Source organism: Xiphophorus couchianus, chromosome 2 (genome assembly GCF_001444195.1).
Source record: "Xiphophorus couchianus chromosome 2, X_couchianus-1.0, whole genome shotgun sequence".
NCBI classification, from domain to species: Eukaryota; Metazoa; Chordata; class Actinopteri; order Cyprinodontiformes; family Poeciliidae; genus Xiphophorus; species Xiphophorus couchianus.
Window position 1 is genome coordinate 30,271,445 of NC_040229.1, and position 16,732 is coordinate 30,288,176.

Consider the following 16,732-nt stretch of genomic DNA (forward strand, 5'->3'; position numbering starts at 1 on the left):
CTTTCTCTTTCCCATATTGCTTGAAACCTGTGGCCTGCTTAATAAAGTGGAACATCCTTCTTAAGTAGATTTCCTTTAATTGAGTTCACCAGACAAACTAATCAACCAGCTCTCTGAAATTAATGATAGTGATTCAAAGAGCCCTGAAACACAATACCATCTATAAATTTAATAGCACAACAAAAAATGTTATCTTTATGACACTTAAATCCAATTTGCATAATAATTTGGAACACGGTGTAATGTAGCTATAATTCAAACTCAAACTAAAAATGAAAATATTTTTCATTTTTCATTCAAAATGTCCCGTTTGGTGAGTCTAATGAGAAAGTACACAAAGTAAAAACTACAATCCACTTCAGTTGCGCTGAAAAAATCGAAGATTGAATTGAACTAAATTAATGTTGAAAATGGACAACCCGCCCATCATCTTAAATATGAAGTTCAGATCAACAGAAAGGAAAATAAGCAGAACAGAAGTAAGAACAGCAGATGCACTGAGAAGACTTAAGATTCACTGAAAATGCTGCCAAAAGAAGTTGAGCTTTGTTGTGTGTGTTTGGAAAATTGAGATAAAGAAAAACTGGAGTGGCGTTTTAGGGTCTTAAGATTAATGGCAAATGCAAATTTGTGGTTCTGTAAGGGGTCCAGCGTCATCAAGCTGGCTAAGACTCCAAAGTATAAATGGTATAACTTTGAATGGAAAAGATAATATTATGCTGACACACTTCCATGCAGTTTCTTTCAAAAGTGAAAAAAGAAACTGATTAAAGATTTTCTCTTTATTTCTTTTTTTTCGGTCTCCTAGTTTAGTTTGAGACAGTGGAAGAAAACCACCGTCTCAAACAGTGACACAGTGGTCAAATGAATCATGTTTGAGCATAGTGATGAGGCATGGCTATCTTAACTTAGTTTTGGTAGCACATGCTCTTTTATTTAAAAAAAAGAAAAAACTGTTCTGTCTGAGGACATCATGTTCCAGATACTCCAAGTATCTTGTGATTGTTCTCAGCTGTAGTTTGTACTGTAATGTCTGATCTGTGGATAACAAAAACCAGTCACAAATTATAAACTACATTTAATTTTGACTCTGAAATGTATAGAGTGTACCACTGTCTTGATACTTTTTTCACAACAGTTGAACCTTACAACAAAAAACTGTTCTCAACCTCATCCTATAGATAAACAGTTTAAAAAAACATAAAAATGTATGGTGGCTAATTTGCGTTGCAAGCACTCTTTCCCAATTTGAAACATCTATCTTGGATTTAAAGAAGACGATACAATTGACCTAGCATGGCTAAAACGGACAGCTGAAACAGTTAGCGTTTTTAAAACTACGTCGCACCCTTCTGCTCTTTGTTTCTTATCTACTATATTTAAAAGAAGACAAAACGTTTTGACTTTATTGTAAAATGAAGGCTTTGGTTTATCATTTGTGAAACAAGTATTAAGTTTAGCTCCAATGAGAAAATTAACAGCTCATTGTTAGCTTTGTTAGCTAGCTGCCGTATTCTCGCAGTCTGCGTAAAGGGTTTTGAGTAGCCAAAGTGCTGCCATACTGATGTGATAATGTGATATATTGTGTGGAAACTTCTTTGGTCCTTTTGTAAAATGCCCAGCTGGACACAAAGTAAATGTTTCAACATAGATATCGGGCGTCAAGCTTAAAGAACTCACTGAGTTCATAGTAATAGCTCACTTATGGAGCAACCAGATAGAGCTTTACAAGCTAAATTTTACTTGGAAAAGAAAAAACCCAGTCATTTTAAAACTGGGAGATTTTGTAGCAAATCTAGCATGTTAGTATGGAACAGCCATTTTGCTTTATTTGCATTACCAGCACAGACATTAGACTCAATAAAGCCAACAAACACACAAATAAAACATCCACCAAATGGTCGAGTGATATTGAAAATTGCTCACAGTTTAGCGATGAACCAACCATTTAGCTAGCCATCAAAATCAGACTATTTTCCCTCCCTTGTTATCTTGTTTTTCAACAAAAGAAGCAAGATATTTCTTGTAGACAGTTTTTTTATTCTAGTGGAATGTTAAGTCTTCTTCCTGCATATTGTCACCTTCCTAAAATAATGGCCTCAGGCTTTTTTTTGCCAATATGTGACCTCAAAGAAAACCAAAAATTGATAATAGCTGGTAAAAGTATGCAAATATTTAGAAAGGCCAGAAATCTCACAGAAATCTGTGCAGCTTCTTGTTCAGCGGTCTGTTGGTTGGAACTGAAAGGAGCTAACATTGTGGCAGACTTTTAGCTGAGAAGACTTACATTTTATTTTACAGCTTGTGGAAGAAATTGTATTGCTGATCAACAAATGAATCCAAGTTGTTATTTAAACAGATAAATGAAACTTCAGTTCAGGTCGTCGTGGTCAAGAACACGACGATTATGTTGTGGAACATTTCTCTGCCTTTGAGACATTCTCATTGTAAAACATGCAGTCAAACTCTGTGAGACTTCCTTGACCTTTTCCACTGGCCCAACTCGGGGAAAAATCTGGTTGGAATAAGTGAATATAATCTTATCAGACCACAGGTGAGGCGTACACACAGGTCTTGGTTCTAAGCACAGCCGGTCTACACATGCACCACACACACACGCATACTACCTAAAGCCCTCCATCTCAATAGCCTTATCTGTGATGTGCAACTGATGAACTCCTTGAAGACTGCGAGTTTTGCCTGTGTGGATGAACTGCCGGAGGGACAGGGGGCTTGGTCCATTTCTCTCACACTGGTAGATAAGCGCCGTCTGTCAGATTGATTGACGTTTCACAGACGGACAGCCTCTGCCGTGGTGGACGGACTGCACCTTCCAGGCACACACACTCTCTCTCAGCCTTTTTCTCAAGACTGGCTTCAAATGCAAACAATCTGCACACATCAGGAAGGAAAACACGACCCGCTTGATGACGATTTGAATATTGACACAATTAGGTTTCAGACACGAAAAGCCGAGGAAGGGACGCACTGGTAATTCATAATTGAAAACTTAGGATTCAAGAAACTTGCCTCAACTCAGTGGCGGCTGTTAAAGGAGCAGTATTATGTAAAATCGACTTTTTTGAGCTTTACATCATGTTACATTATTATTCTCTCCTCAAAAACATACACAGAGTTTTACTTTGCCTTTTTTTCATGCATGTTTGAAAAATACTGCAATCTCCCGTGATAACCAATCGGCTGTGGAAAACGCCTGAATCGTTACTCGCTTCTGCACTGTTAGCACATTTAGCAGCATGTTCACAAAATAGATTGATTGACAGCGCTAAGCTCCACCTCCTGACTCTAATTGGTTGTTTTTCGTCGGGAGATTGATCTTTTCACAGATTATACGTCTCATAACAAACTGTAAACAAATATAAAAAAAACATATCCTTTATAAAAGTTACATACTGCAGCTTTAAGGTGAGGTTTTTTTAGTTTCTACACTACGACAGTGTTTTAAAAAAATTCTTTAGAATAATTTCTTTAAAAGAAACTTAAATTGTCTTTCCAGGGAAGACTAGCAATGTACAGAAATAGGATGGGTATGTTGGACAAAACTTCATTCGGACACTTTCTCTTGCACCCCATTACATTGACTTGAAGGAGTGGGAGTGGGTTAATAGAAACCTTTGTATATTTTGATTCTGACAATAGGCCCATGCCTTTCTAGTACATAAAAGTTAGGGTTAGTGGTGATCAAGCTGGGAGCTCCTCGTCAATCATATTGATTTAAAACCATATGTTTCAATCAAACACCATAATCCTGTGTTTTTAACTCAAAAGAATGACTAAATGAACTACGATAAGACAAAATAAATGGAATACGCTGTGCAAAGGGTAATTATTTACAGATTTGAATAAATAAAAAAGTCTCTCACAAACACTGTCTTATACTTCCAGCGGGCCTTCACGACACATGGCTTGCGAGAGTAATGAACCCAACTGGGAATCAGCTGCGGCGCAATATTAAAAATCTGCCATGCAGCATGTGCGCTTATCACTCTTCTAATAAGGCAGCAACAGTGAGCTGCAACGTTTATTTTTTTCCATTTCACAAACAAAAACTAATAAATAAATAAGTTGTCCTTTCACAGAGGGGTCTTTGCATTACCTTATAAATGGAAAAATGGTAAACTTACTGACACACGCTGCAGTAAACAAAAACTAGTTACACTTTATAATAGGAAGAACTGGGACAGTAAAATAGCTTGGAATTTGATAACGGAAAGACTGAAATAGTGAGAAAGAAATGGTTCAAATTAAACCGTGTGGTTATAAGAATAAAGTAATAAATAAATAACTTGGTCAAGTTAGCAAAATATTCCCCTCATACCTCCTATTTATTTGAGAATACTACTAGTTTGCGTCATAGCTACAGTGACGCAAACTATCCTAAGTTGTAGAGATTTTTAATATTCTCTTGGTTTTCAAGTTATTGCAGAAAAAAATAATTAGTTGCTTGAAACAGAGACCAAAGATCAGGAAGTACCAAAAAGTCTTCAAACATTGAAGACATTATGTAAAACAAACCTTTGCCTGAGATTTTTATGTTTAATTCATAGAAGTACTTTAAAATGATGGTTCAAATCTGTTAAAGTAGGAAGCAGTAAAATGACAAGTGGGTGTTGTTGAGCTAAAATTAGCCTCGTAGCACACAAGGGCACAGCATCAGACTCCTTAACCTTTTTCAATTTCCATTTTTATTTCTTATTTCAGCAGCTTTTTCGTACAAACTTCTGATTAAGAGGATGTATTACTCCTAAACATTACAAATCTCTAAAGTTAGCATAAAGAGTAATGAAACTCAACTTAATTGATTGCTTAGTTGTAACAATGATTCCTGGTACTTAATATTATACCATTTATATCCTCTCCTCTGATGCCACTTTTGTAAGAATGTATTTGTGGGTTGCGTAGCACAGATCAATGTGTCTGTTGCATCTATAAACAACCTGCCAAATCCTGTGTGTCAACGTCAAACAAGCCTATTCTGTTATTGATTATGGTTTGATGTGATGTACTGGATGAGATGACAGAAGTTTAGAGAACACAGACATAATGGCAACTTAATATATTATTCATTTATCAAACGGAGTCCTCCGCACTGACGAGAAGGACTGGTCTAGCAGTCAGCCGTCTTCGTTTGAGTAAGGTCAGATTATGATTTATGTATTCCGCCTGATGCCAAAAGGGAATTCCCTTCTGACGCAATATGGATGCCAAGCAAGTTGTTGCATTTAAGATCACATCAATCTATGTTACATGCCCCTTCCTTCTTTGGTTCACTTTCTCTCTTTGGTTTGTTTCCCACTGTAAGGAAAAGGGACCACGGTAAGACACACTATCGTGGTGTGCAAGCGCATTAAGACCCGACAGAACAAATGAGCTTTCACATCTGCCCAAATGAAACGGATAGTAGCTGCGTTTCCACTGACCAGAAAATCACGCAAATTAGAATTACGAAAATAAATTAGCTCAACGGACACACAGGAATTTTGAAAACCATCAAGTTTTTTGATAAAAAGATTTTGCGATAGGATGAGGTGGTTTTTCGGCCGTATCGAAATTGGCGCATTTCGCAAAACTGCAATGGAAACACATGTTTTTCGCAACATACGAGTCATGAGATCCACAACTGGATATTACTGCTGACGGAAAAGACGAAGAAGACGACAGGAAGTGGTAGGAAGACGATGATGACATAGCATGTTTTTCAATGACTTACAAACTTATTCACGTGTGTTTTTAATTGCATTTCTTTTTTAATGGAAACAACAATTACAAAATTGCGATCTTTGACATTAGCGGAATACCAATAAAGTTTTGGACACATTTGTAACGGAATCGCAGCTAGTGCTCAATATCGCTTAAATCCACCTTATGATTATTTTCAACGCAAAGTTTGACATCAGCGGAGCACTAAAAAAGTTTTGTGCACATTTGTAATGGGACACAGTTAATCAGATAAGATAAGTTCTGGTCAATTTAGAGCAAACTACAAAGCTCTGATGTCCTGTGAGTGGAGTTAGGATGGAGAAGGAAATGGAGTGAAAGATTAGAGCTTTAACAGTAAGGATGCAGCAGCTGCTTTAGTCAGCAAAGATGAACAAAGTTGAGTCAAAAAGGTCTATATTTGTTCACAATCAAAAGAATGAAATCCCAGAAACAGGAGGCTAAATCACGGCTGTCTAACGTGCCGCAAAGCTGGAAATAATCAAATCTGGCCTGCAATAATACAAGAACAACAAAAGTATAATAAGCAAAAGCAATAAGCAATTTAGAAAACAAATATCACCCAGGTCCCATTCTTGTTGCTGAACTTGGAAAAGAAAATCAACCCCAAAAATTGCGAAACAGTACGCCTTTCAGTTTGTATGCTTTGGATCTAAATAATTTACAGATCCTTTAAGTTTCTTTTGTTAATATCAATACGGTCTTGCACATTTAAGTTATTATTGAGTGGATACAATAAAAAAAAAAAGGCACAAGAAATGAATTTCACTTAAAAAATTCTTTTTGTGGGCCTCAACTGCTTTCATTTAGTCAGTTTTGGCCCTCGATGGTTAAACGTTTGGACGCCTCTGGGCTGAATCGAGTTGGCTGGCGGAAATCTTACTCAGTTGACTGAATAGTTGTTTCTGGTTATTTAGATAGTTTACAGTTCAAAATAATAATAAAAAAAAAAAAAAACTAATTTTAAACCCACCACAGCTGTTTAGTTTTGTCAGTAAGGAAGCATCTCTAGCATGGTAGTTATGAAAACCATAAAAAGGGAGTTAAGACAGAAACACAGAACTAGACACAATCTGAAATGCAATTATTGTTTGGTGAATTAAAGGCTCCCCTGTTGATCTGCATTATCATACTATCACTTATCAAAAAAAATCATTAATGTGATTAAAATGAGAGTTTTTATTTAATTCTCTCAAGCAGCAATTAACCTTAAAAAGCCGCCACCAGTGAGCGAGTGAACCGCTCTCAAAAACTGATCTTAAGAAGCTACAACTTTGGTATCAACACGCCTTCCTCGTTTGTGTTTACCTCTCTTCCCACACACTTCAGACATGCTTGTGAGCGTGAAAGACAAAACACGGAATATTTTTTAGACTTATCTGACGAACTAAGAAGTGGTGACCTAAATTTTGTTCCTCTCTTAATTCCCATGTGAACTCTACGGGTATTTCCTGTTTACTTGTACGGCAGATGCCATCGGTGAGACGACATATTTACAAAAACGACTGACGCCTTTTGAAAGGACTTAAAACCTTTTCACACTGTGTCAAAAATGACTCCACAAAGTTGTATGGGTTTTTGTTTGAAATGAGTTTGGGAAATTGTTGAAATTGTAGCTTTTTTTTCCTCTCTTTTGTTTTTAAAAACATTTGAGCTAGCTCAGCAAGCTACCGACACTGATTTTAATATTTATGTTAAACTAAGACAACAGAGACTTTTTTTTTCCTTAATTTAAAATCTAAAGAAAGAAATTACCGATTTACTAATAATCAATGGTCGCATATTTCTGTGTTCTGGAATATAATTGCATGTTTCCATCCGTTTTGTAAAAAAATTAATTTTTTTGCTGTAAGACACTGGTTATGATTGATTAGTTTTGAATTTTCATGCAACCTTTCTAAAGACAGGAGTACATGATTCAAACTCAATGTTTTTATTATTTGCTTAAAATCTCAGCACAATTTGATATCCACATTATTTTGCTTTCATACCTGGATCTGGGTTTCTTATGAAGCTACAATGGCTTCATGAAGCATACTTAAAAAAACAGCCTCTTACTGAGTCTTAGTGTATCTTTTCTGCAGGTTGCCTGCTTTTGTACTTCCTGTTTTTATTTTTTTGACTGTAAGCATTAAGTTATTTAAGATTGACTGCGTGTGTACGTAGCTATCGGTTTCTCTGTGGTATAGTTCTGTGATGTAGTGTGGAGTTGTGACCTGGATGCTGTTGCTCCCCGCCTCTTCCCACTGGGACCTGGGATAGGCTGCATCACTCTGAGGCCTTTAGCAAGACTGATTAGGCATAGAGGATACATAGCCTTAAACTGCAGCTTCTCATTCTGATATTTAGCCAAAATCATTCAACGGAATCTTTTTATTATTATTGTTTCCTAGTCTAAGAGTAGGTAACAATGTAAAAAAAAAAAACAGCCCTGTACATTTAGCTTGAGTAAACAACACCGTACCACCAAGTAATTGTTGCTTCCTTTTTAATGACATGGCTACGTAGCAAGCATGGCATTTGTTGGGCTTTCATAGACCAAACACAATAAAAACACACTTTTCTTCTGGCTTTCAAATGCGCTTCTGGCTGCCTAGCAACGCTCGGCAGCAGCACGTGCCATTAGTTTTACGTTTATGTGCGTTACACAATAAAGAGTCCAAGAATTTTACATCATCTACTAAACTTAAAAACATCCATACATGCATACATCTTATGTCTATACCTGCTTATCCTTGCTGGGGCGCAGAACTTACAAACCTCAAGAATATATTTTCTTCCATATGAAAAGACCACTTTGCTTCCAAGATACTGTTTAAACAGAGTATTTTAAATGTAAAAGTGCCACACAGTTGTGCAGCTGTTGGTTCGTGGAGAACTTGCCTTGATATAATTACTTTGTTTTTGAAACGGCGCTGTAGATTATACCTTTGTTTCTTGTCAGGTAAGCCAGTTCTAGTAATAAATCTAAGGTTGCTTTTCATGGCTTGTTAAACCTTTCTTATATCCTTTCGTCTCAGTTGTTTTTGCAAAGTTTTCTTCAAAGTCCAACAAAGTCGATTGTGTTAAACAGATGGGGAATGAAGGTTTTGCAGCCTGTCTCCTGTACGGAGAACCCAGGTCGCCGTCGGACCTGCCAGTCAAATACATTTATTACACACATGACACAGTTTCCTTTGACTAGTGTAGGAAGATTATGCTGAGTTTGGTAAGTAATGGAGGTGGGTGCTTGTGACAGGTAAAGCTCAAATCTTTTCACCCAAATCTCAAGTTCAAGTCCTAAATTTGACATTTTAAGTCTTAAACAACACATTTGATCAACTAAATTAATAATAATTATGAAAATAAAGGAAACTCATTGAATTAAAAGGTGTGTCCAAACTTTTGGTCTGTACTGTATATTTATAATAAACTACAACAATACAAACCTGATTTAATGACTTTGCAAAGCATAAAAGTTTTTGATTTGAGGATGAAATACAAAACCTCGCGGTACATCAACATTAGCACCAACCATTTGAAAATTAACACAAAATAAATAAAAAAAATGCTTGATTACTTTACTAGCTGTATGAAATATTTTAAGTGTTAAGCAATTTTAAACCAAAAAAATTAAATCTCTTCTTCTCCATCCCTTCGATGATATTAAAATGTTGTTCCTAATCTGATTGAATTAATTAAGAAATAATCTTGTCAGATTGGATGTTCTGGAAAACATTAAGCATAGAGATTATATCAGAAAATGTTACTTGGGTCTGTGTAGGAGTCGCCTGAGGAGACTGAAGGTACAATTTGACACAAAAAGATATATAAACACATGATGCTAAATAAATATGAGCGCACCATTCCACAAAGGGTTGAAATGACTTAGTGGGTAGTAGCGGCCACACGTTTTACTGGTCACTTCCTAGCTAAAAGTGCCTTTATGTGTAGCACTGCCTGTTCTCACAACAGCTCCCCTGGGCCACTGCTGTAAACACGAATATGCTCTTATGGAGGAATGTGGATGAAAGAGAAAGATGAAAGAGAAGGAATTCCTACAAGGAGGTCAGCTGAAGTTTTGCCGTCCTGTTGTGTACTGTGACATGTTTGAATATTAATAACGACGGAGGTCAACTAAGGTAGCAAAGCCGGCGGGGTCTCTTTGCTTTTTTGTTTTGTTTTTTAGCTGCAAAACACACATCAAACACCAAACAAAGAAACAAAGTGAATGGAGCATTTTAGTGGAACCATTTGGGAATAGACTAGTAGCTTTTGGTTTCTCAGAAAAGATTGCATAAAACTCATGTTTATAGTGTAGCTTAGCATATAGTATAAAGAAAAAGGTGGTGGATGGCCATCTAACTGAACCTTAAACTTTTCTGTAATTTGTCACGTGGCAACCACATACTTACATTTGTTTATTGAGATTTTTTTAAAGAGATAGACCAACAGAAAGTACACACTGGCGATACAGTTATAGATGAGTTTAAACCAGGGTAAAGTTTAAAGCAATATTTAAAACTTTGGACATCACAAGGAACTCGTCTCAGTCCGTCTTCTGAAAATGGAAAGACTGTACCTGTAAACCTGATTGACGGGTTGTCTGCCATTAACCAGTCATGAAGTCCAGTGTCAACCCAGGTGAATCTGTTCAGAGCCTAGCCACACGTTGTACATTTCACAATTCTGGCAAAACAACAGTCAGAATTGCCATCAATAAGCCATAAGACATTTTGTTGGGTTTGTTTGAAAACCTTCAACGGGTTTGTGGCAACTTTTTCAAATTCAACATTCAACCTAAACACACAAGTTCAATCATGATACATGGTGGCAACAGAATGTATCACTGGTCAGGCTGGTCAAAGGTATTGGGGGTGGGGATGGAGCTAGACAGGGCAACTCTGTTAGAGGCATCAAAAGACTTGGGCAGAGGTTCACTTTCTACCAAGAAACAAGAGTAAGCAAACTACCAGGTGTTGAGGTGGATCTCCACCCCTCTCAGCACTTTTTGGTATTCCACACATCAACGTTTTACCAGAAGAAGCACAAAACGGGTTTTCTGTACTGTATTGGCCAGATCTTTAATTTTACTCAACTGGAAACGCAGCTTGTCTCGCATCTTACAGTCGATGAGTCAAGGAAGTCATGTTTAGCCTAAAGTTGGAGAGGCTGAGGCTTTCTCCTCATGCTTCTCTGAGGAAATTCAATAGAACCTGGAACCAGTTGCGGTCCATTCTAGCCCTCTGGTGCATAGCGGTCACTACAGTGGACAGCTGTTTAGAAGTCATTGTCTCCTAAATGCAGTAGCTTCTACGGTGGTATTGCATATCAGTCCTTAGAATGCTCTCTACTGCTCCCCTCCACTGAGGTTAATTCAGTGGCAAGTTGTTGTAACTACAAGTTAATGTCATCGGAGTCCAAGATGGCCGGCAGACAGACACAGTCAATGACCACTCCTGGAATATCCTCTCAATCCTTCTATTCTCGGAGAATCCTAGAGGTAAAAAAAATATGCTGACATGCAGGAGCATCTAGGTAACAATATTATTAACTTAGTTTGGAAAATTTTATTTCACGTAAGTAGGAAATTGCGATTAACCATGTGTCCACCACAGTGGACATCATGCATTGCTGACTATATTTTTAACATGAGTCATGTAGTTGATTTACCTTTCATTATAACTGTTTTGCTTGCAATTAAATTCATTTTGAGTATATCTATGTTAGTTTTAAAAATATAATTTTTTATGCAGATCATTTGTAGTTTGTATTAGTAAAATTATAATTTTCTCATACTTTTAGACCACAAGTGCAGCAAAGAATAAGGAACACTATAGAATAGTCGAGGAAATTCCCTCTGACTCCTCTGATGATGAGTATAGTGACAGCAGTGATGAGGAATGGCTGCCAGAGAACACTAGAAATATTGGAGATACGGATGATGAAGGAGATGCAGACAGTCAGGATGCTGAAAGTCAAGATGATGAGGGCCAGGATGATGAAGGACAGGATGCAGATGGAGGTCAGCACGATGAGGGAGCTGAGGAAAATGTCCACATGGTACCTGCTCAGAGAAATGTTCACAAGGGCCATACCTGCACTCAACCCCGCAAATATGTCTGGAAAGTCCAAGACAATAACTTTGATGGAGACTTTCCACCTTTTCTAGGAGAAAGGAGAGTAAATGTTGATGGAAGAGAACCAATTGATTTCTTTAGGTATTTGTTTCCCTTAGATCTCATTGATGTGATAGTGCATAACACCAACATGTATGCGCTGCAGAAAGGGAAAGAAAATCTGGCAGTGACAAGTGAAGAAATGCAAATTTTTCTAGGGATCAACATGGTCATGGGGTACATTCGGTATCCTAGGACACGGATGTACTGGTCCAGTGAGGAAGGCCTTCGTCTTGGAATAATTGCAGATGCTATGTCTGTAAACAGATATGAGCAAATTCTGCGTCATCTGCACTTTGTGGATAACTATACCCACCAGCCAGCAAACACAGACAGGCTCTTTAAATTAGCACCAGTGCTAAATACACTTCAGAAAACATTCCTGATGGCAGCAAACCCTGAAGAATTCCAATCAATTGATGAGCAAATCATTCCCTTCAAAGGCCAACTGTCAATCAAGCAATACATACCCAAAAAGCCCAAACCCTGGGGTGTGAAAGTGTGGGTCAGGGCAGGGTCCTCAGGTTATATGTACAAATTTGAAATATACCAGGGCTCAGCAATTAGGGGTCAGAGCAGTAGTTTGGGAATGGCTGGAGATGTTGTGATGCGCCTTTGTGATGACATAAAGCACAAAAACCACAAGGTGTTTTTTGACAACTTCTTCTGCAGCATTCCACTCCTTGAGGCCTTGAAAGACCTTGGCATCTATGGCACAGGTACATGCAGAACAAACAGATTGAAAGGAGCAAGTCAGAAACTTAAGAGTGAAAAACAACTGAAAAAAGAAGGCAGAGGAGCCTGCTCTGTTGTCAGCACAAACAGTAACATCACTGTCACACGTTGGCTTGACAGCTCAGTCATCCACATGGCATCGACCTGTGCAGGTCAGTCCCCTGAAGACACAGCCCAAAGATGGCTGAAGAAAGAACAAGCCAAGATCAGTGTCCAAAGACCCTACTCGGTGGCCCTTTATAACCAACACATGGGTGGGGTGGATCTCGTTGACCAGTGTGTGGCAATGTATCCCCACAGACGTAGAAACAAGCGGTGGTACATCAGAGTGTTCTTTCATTTTTTGGATGTGACGGTTGTAAATGCCTGGCGACTCTACCTGATGTCTGGGTTGGAAAAGATGAATCTCCTTATCTTCAAAGCTTCTGTGGCCCGTGCATTGATCAATTCTGGCTCTGGTCAGCAAAAAAGAAAAGGAAGACCCAGTGGAGCCCCACCTCCAGCAAAGTGCAGAGCAGTGACCAAAGTACCCAGTGAAGTCAGGTTCAGCGCAGGAAATCACTGGCCCGAGCTCACTCAAGTCAAAAATGCAAACAGATGCCACAATGCTGCATGCACAAGGAAGACCAAATACATCTGCATGCAGTGCCATGTGGCACTGTGCCCTGGATGCTTTGCCAATTTTCATGTAGCCTAGGAGTTAGGAAAATGAGTTAGGAGAGAAGTTAGAAGAGGAGTTGTTTGATGAAGATTGTTCTCTTGGTTTGGATTAACAGAAGGGCTATAGAAGGTTAGAGTGTATGAAAGCATGTTCAAGTGCTTTTCAAAGCCCACAATGGAATATGAGGTCATGGATTTATGATCAAACTCAGATGAAATTATTCTTCAGTTAAGTTCATACTGTTCTATGTTGAGTGCTGAATCGCATGTAGTCCACTGTAGTGGACATTTCTGTAACTTCCTGGAAAAATAACATTTTTGAAAAAAAAAGTTTATATTTGTTTTTTCATGCCCTAAGAAGAGTAAAAACACATTTAAAAAAAATCTTGACTCAGGGATTCATAATTCATGCATCAGAGGGCTAGACACCTGAGAAACAAGACATCTGAGTCTTTGATCATCGTGTAACCAGGATAATTTTTCTATATTAGATTTATTTTATTTTCCATTTTGTTAGATTTAATTTATTTTTATTTAAAAGTTTAATTAAAATCCCCCTTTCTTTAATCTATTTAACACCAACCAGGCGAGAACAACATTGTTCTCGCGCGGGTTTGACGTCATGTGACAGCTGCACATCAGCGTCCTAAATTGACAGCTACGGCTTATATGGCTGCTAACCGCACCTTAGGTAGGAAACGCTGTCGGACCCTGACGTACAGGTAGGCTTCTGGTCTGTTCCCAAAGCGGTTTTCAGATATCTATTGTATATCCTTCAATCGTGTACCTCTGTTAACTTGCAGACGGGTGATTAATCAACGTTAGGGTTAGGGTTACCCTACCCTAACCCTATCGTTGTAAAGATCACGGTTGGTCAAGAGGGAACTGGTGAGTGTTTGCTCGGGAGCTAGCATGCTAGCACTAGTCTCCCCAGCCTGTTGTAATTATACACCGATCTAAAGCACATTCAAATTGAAATGCTTACCGAAATTATTGTTGTGTAAAAAATACTGTTTTGCATAAGTTGCATTTAATTATTATGTAAACTCCTGCAATTATAAGAAAATACATGTACATGTAAATTCAATCAATCAATCAATCAAATTTTATTTGTATTGCACATTTAAGCAGCAAGGCATTTCAAAGTGCTTTACATCATTACAAACACAGAAACACAATGCAACATAGAATCAATAATCAAAACAAAGCATTAAGTCAAGTTCCATCAATAAATTTGTAATTGATTACATTTCAAATACAATTCTAAACAGGTGGGTTTTTAGTTGAGATTTAAAAGAAGTCAGTGTTTCAGCTGTTTTACAGTTTTCTGGAAGTTTGTTCCAAATTTGTGGTGCATAGATGCTGAAAGCTGCTTCTCCTCGTTTGGTTCTGGTTCTGGGGATGCAGAGCAGAACCAGAACCGGAAGACCTGAGAGGTCTGGAAGGTTGATACAACAACAGCAGATCTTTAATGTATTGTGGTGCTGAGCCGTTCAGTGATTTATAAACTAACAACAGTATTTTAAAGTCTATTCTTTGAGCTACAGGGAGCCAGTGGAGGGACTTTAAAACTGGTGTTATGTGCTCTATCTTCCTGGTTTTAGTGAGAACACGAGCAGCAGCATTCTGGATCAGCTGCAGCTGTTTGATTGATTTGTTGGACAGACCTGTGAAGACGCTGTTGCAATAATCAATACGACTGAAGATGAAGGCATGGATGAGTTTCTCTAGATCTGGCTGAGACATTAGTCCTTTAATCCTGGAAATGTTCTTCAGGTGATAGAAGGCCGACTTTGTAACTGTCTTTATGTGGCTCTGGAGGTTCAGGTCAGAGTCCATCAGAGTCCATAAATTGATTATTTAGTCCTGTTTACACAGGCCAGGTGTATTGCAGATCCCCCGCTCAAGGAGTGGCTGAAGGGTCTGGAATACAGCAAGAATTGTCTGGCTTCATGCTGACCAGACTGGCGAGCTAACCGTTTAAGCGGATCCGGAAATACAACACCTATTATCTTCCGAACTGGTTGGAGATTCAGCCCAACAAGTCTTCATTGAAGGAACTGGATTATTATTTTGTTTTTTCCCTTTCATCATCAACAAAGACTGGTTGGCTGCCTTGGTATAAGGAACTCTTTTGGACTTTAAATTGTGGACTAACTTGTATATATTGTAAATATTAATACAACTCACCAATTTTTGCACCATCTAACTGTCTCTGTGTTTTTACAAATTGCCACCTCCTCCAGCAGAGGAACCTAGTTTTTAAGGGATCACTTGGATTGATTTTAATTTGGATTATTTCAAATTCTACTAATCCTAGAATGTAACACGGGTTACAATCGCATTGTTTTTTTCGCTTGTCCAGGGTCCTGGTTGAACATATGACCTGGTGTTAAAAACATGAGCTTTCTGTGATTCATGTTTCCCCAATATTTGCTCAATAGACATGAATAAAGAAAAAAATACAACTAGAACTTCCATATAAGGGTTTAGCTGTGTTAAAGACGCCCAACCAAACACAAAGCCTAAATCCAATTCAGAATCTGTTGTAGGACTTTAAAATTGATGGTTACAGAGTCTTTTTAACTGAATTTGAGCTTCTTTTTTTTTTTTTTTTTATAAAGAAAAATGGGTAATAATTCTAGACACAACACATCATAAAGTAAAAAATACTTTTGCAAGGTATTTGAGATGTCTTATGACCGAAGGTTGGAGACCATCATCTTCAGCTCTCTGCTGTACGCCGAGTCAGCAGGGTGAAGGCTGATGATGCTGGAAGACTAATTATGCTGATGTGGCAAACAGAGCCTTTGATGGTATGGAGGTATGGAAGACGTCACGTAGGCGTCACGTAGGGTATTCGGTAATGTGAACAAAAGCAATCAGGCCTTGTGTGTCACACTGCAGACAGAATCAGAGTACCCCTGAGCCACAGACTAAGATGACAAGAAACCAGGTCAGGACTAATCAACATCGGCTGGTGCAACACCTCCCGTATTAACAGCAAAGTCAGCTATGCATGATGTTAAAAGAAATAACACCAGTTGCTATGTTACTTTTTTTTTTTTAATCACTTCAGTCAGCAGCTTTTCCAGTTCATTTCCACAACATACGCAATATGGCTTGTTTGTTTTTACTAAGCAAAAATTAAAGACAAAAGTGTATATTAATAACTAGTACATCTGGAACCATTTCGTTTTCTGTGATAAACTCAGAATTTTCTTTGTGTGGGGGGCAGAAATAATAACAGCTGTGATTACAAGCATCAACAGATCCTCTGGGGTCCGCTCTGTCATAACAAGAATAGGCAGTGTTTGGTATTTTATGCGCGCTGTTTGAAAAAGCTGACGCAATTCCCCGCTCTGCTGTGATGTCACTGATGCTAACAATCTGGCTTTCATCTTTTTCAGCTTCACTGCCTAAGCAGCTACGGCTGGATG

At 38.2% G+C, this 16,732-nt stretch overlaps 2 protein-coding genes and 1 long non-coding RNA gene across 3 annotated transcripts in view; 2 read left to right on the forward strand and 1 right to left on the reverse strand.

Moving 5' to 3' along the window:
- Positions 1-16,732, reverse strand: part of lingo1a (leucine rich repeat and Ig domain containing 1a) — a 170,008-nt gene that overhangs the window by 102,514 nt on the left and 50,762 nt on the right. The gene's annotated exons all lie outside the window — the stretch shown is intronic.
- Positions 10,956-13,613, forward strand: LOC114160633 (piggyBac transposable element-derived protein 2-like). Its single transcript, XM_028043298.1, has one exon. The coding sequence runs from the start codon at positions 11,779-11,781 to the stop codon at positions 13,327-13,329; it is 1,551 nt and encodes a 516-aa protein (XP_027899099.1). The 5' UTR covers positions 10,956-11,778; the 3' UTR covers positions 13,330-13,613.
- LOC114160641 (uncharacterized) lies at positions 14,145-15,496 on the forward strand. Its single transcript, XR_003598819.1, has 2 exons — positions 14,145-14,180; positions 15,171-15,496. It is a non-coding gene; the product is annotated as an uncharacterized LOC114160641 (long non-coding RNA).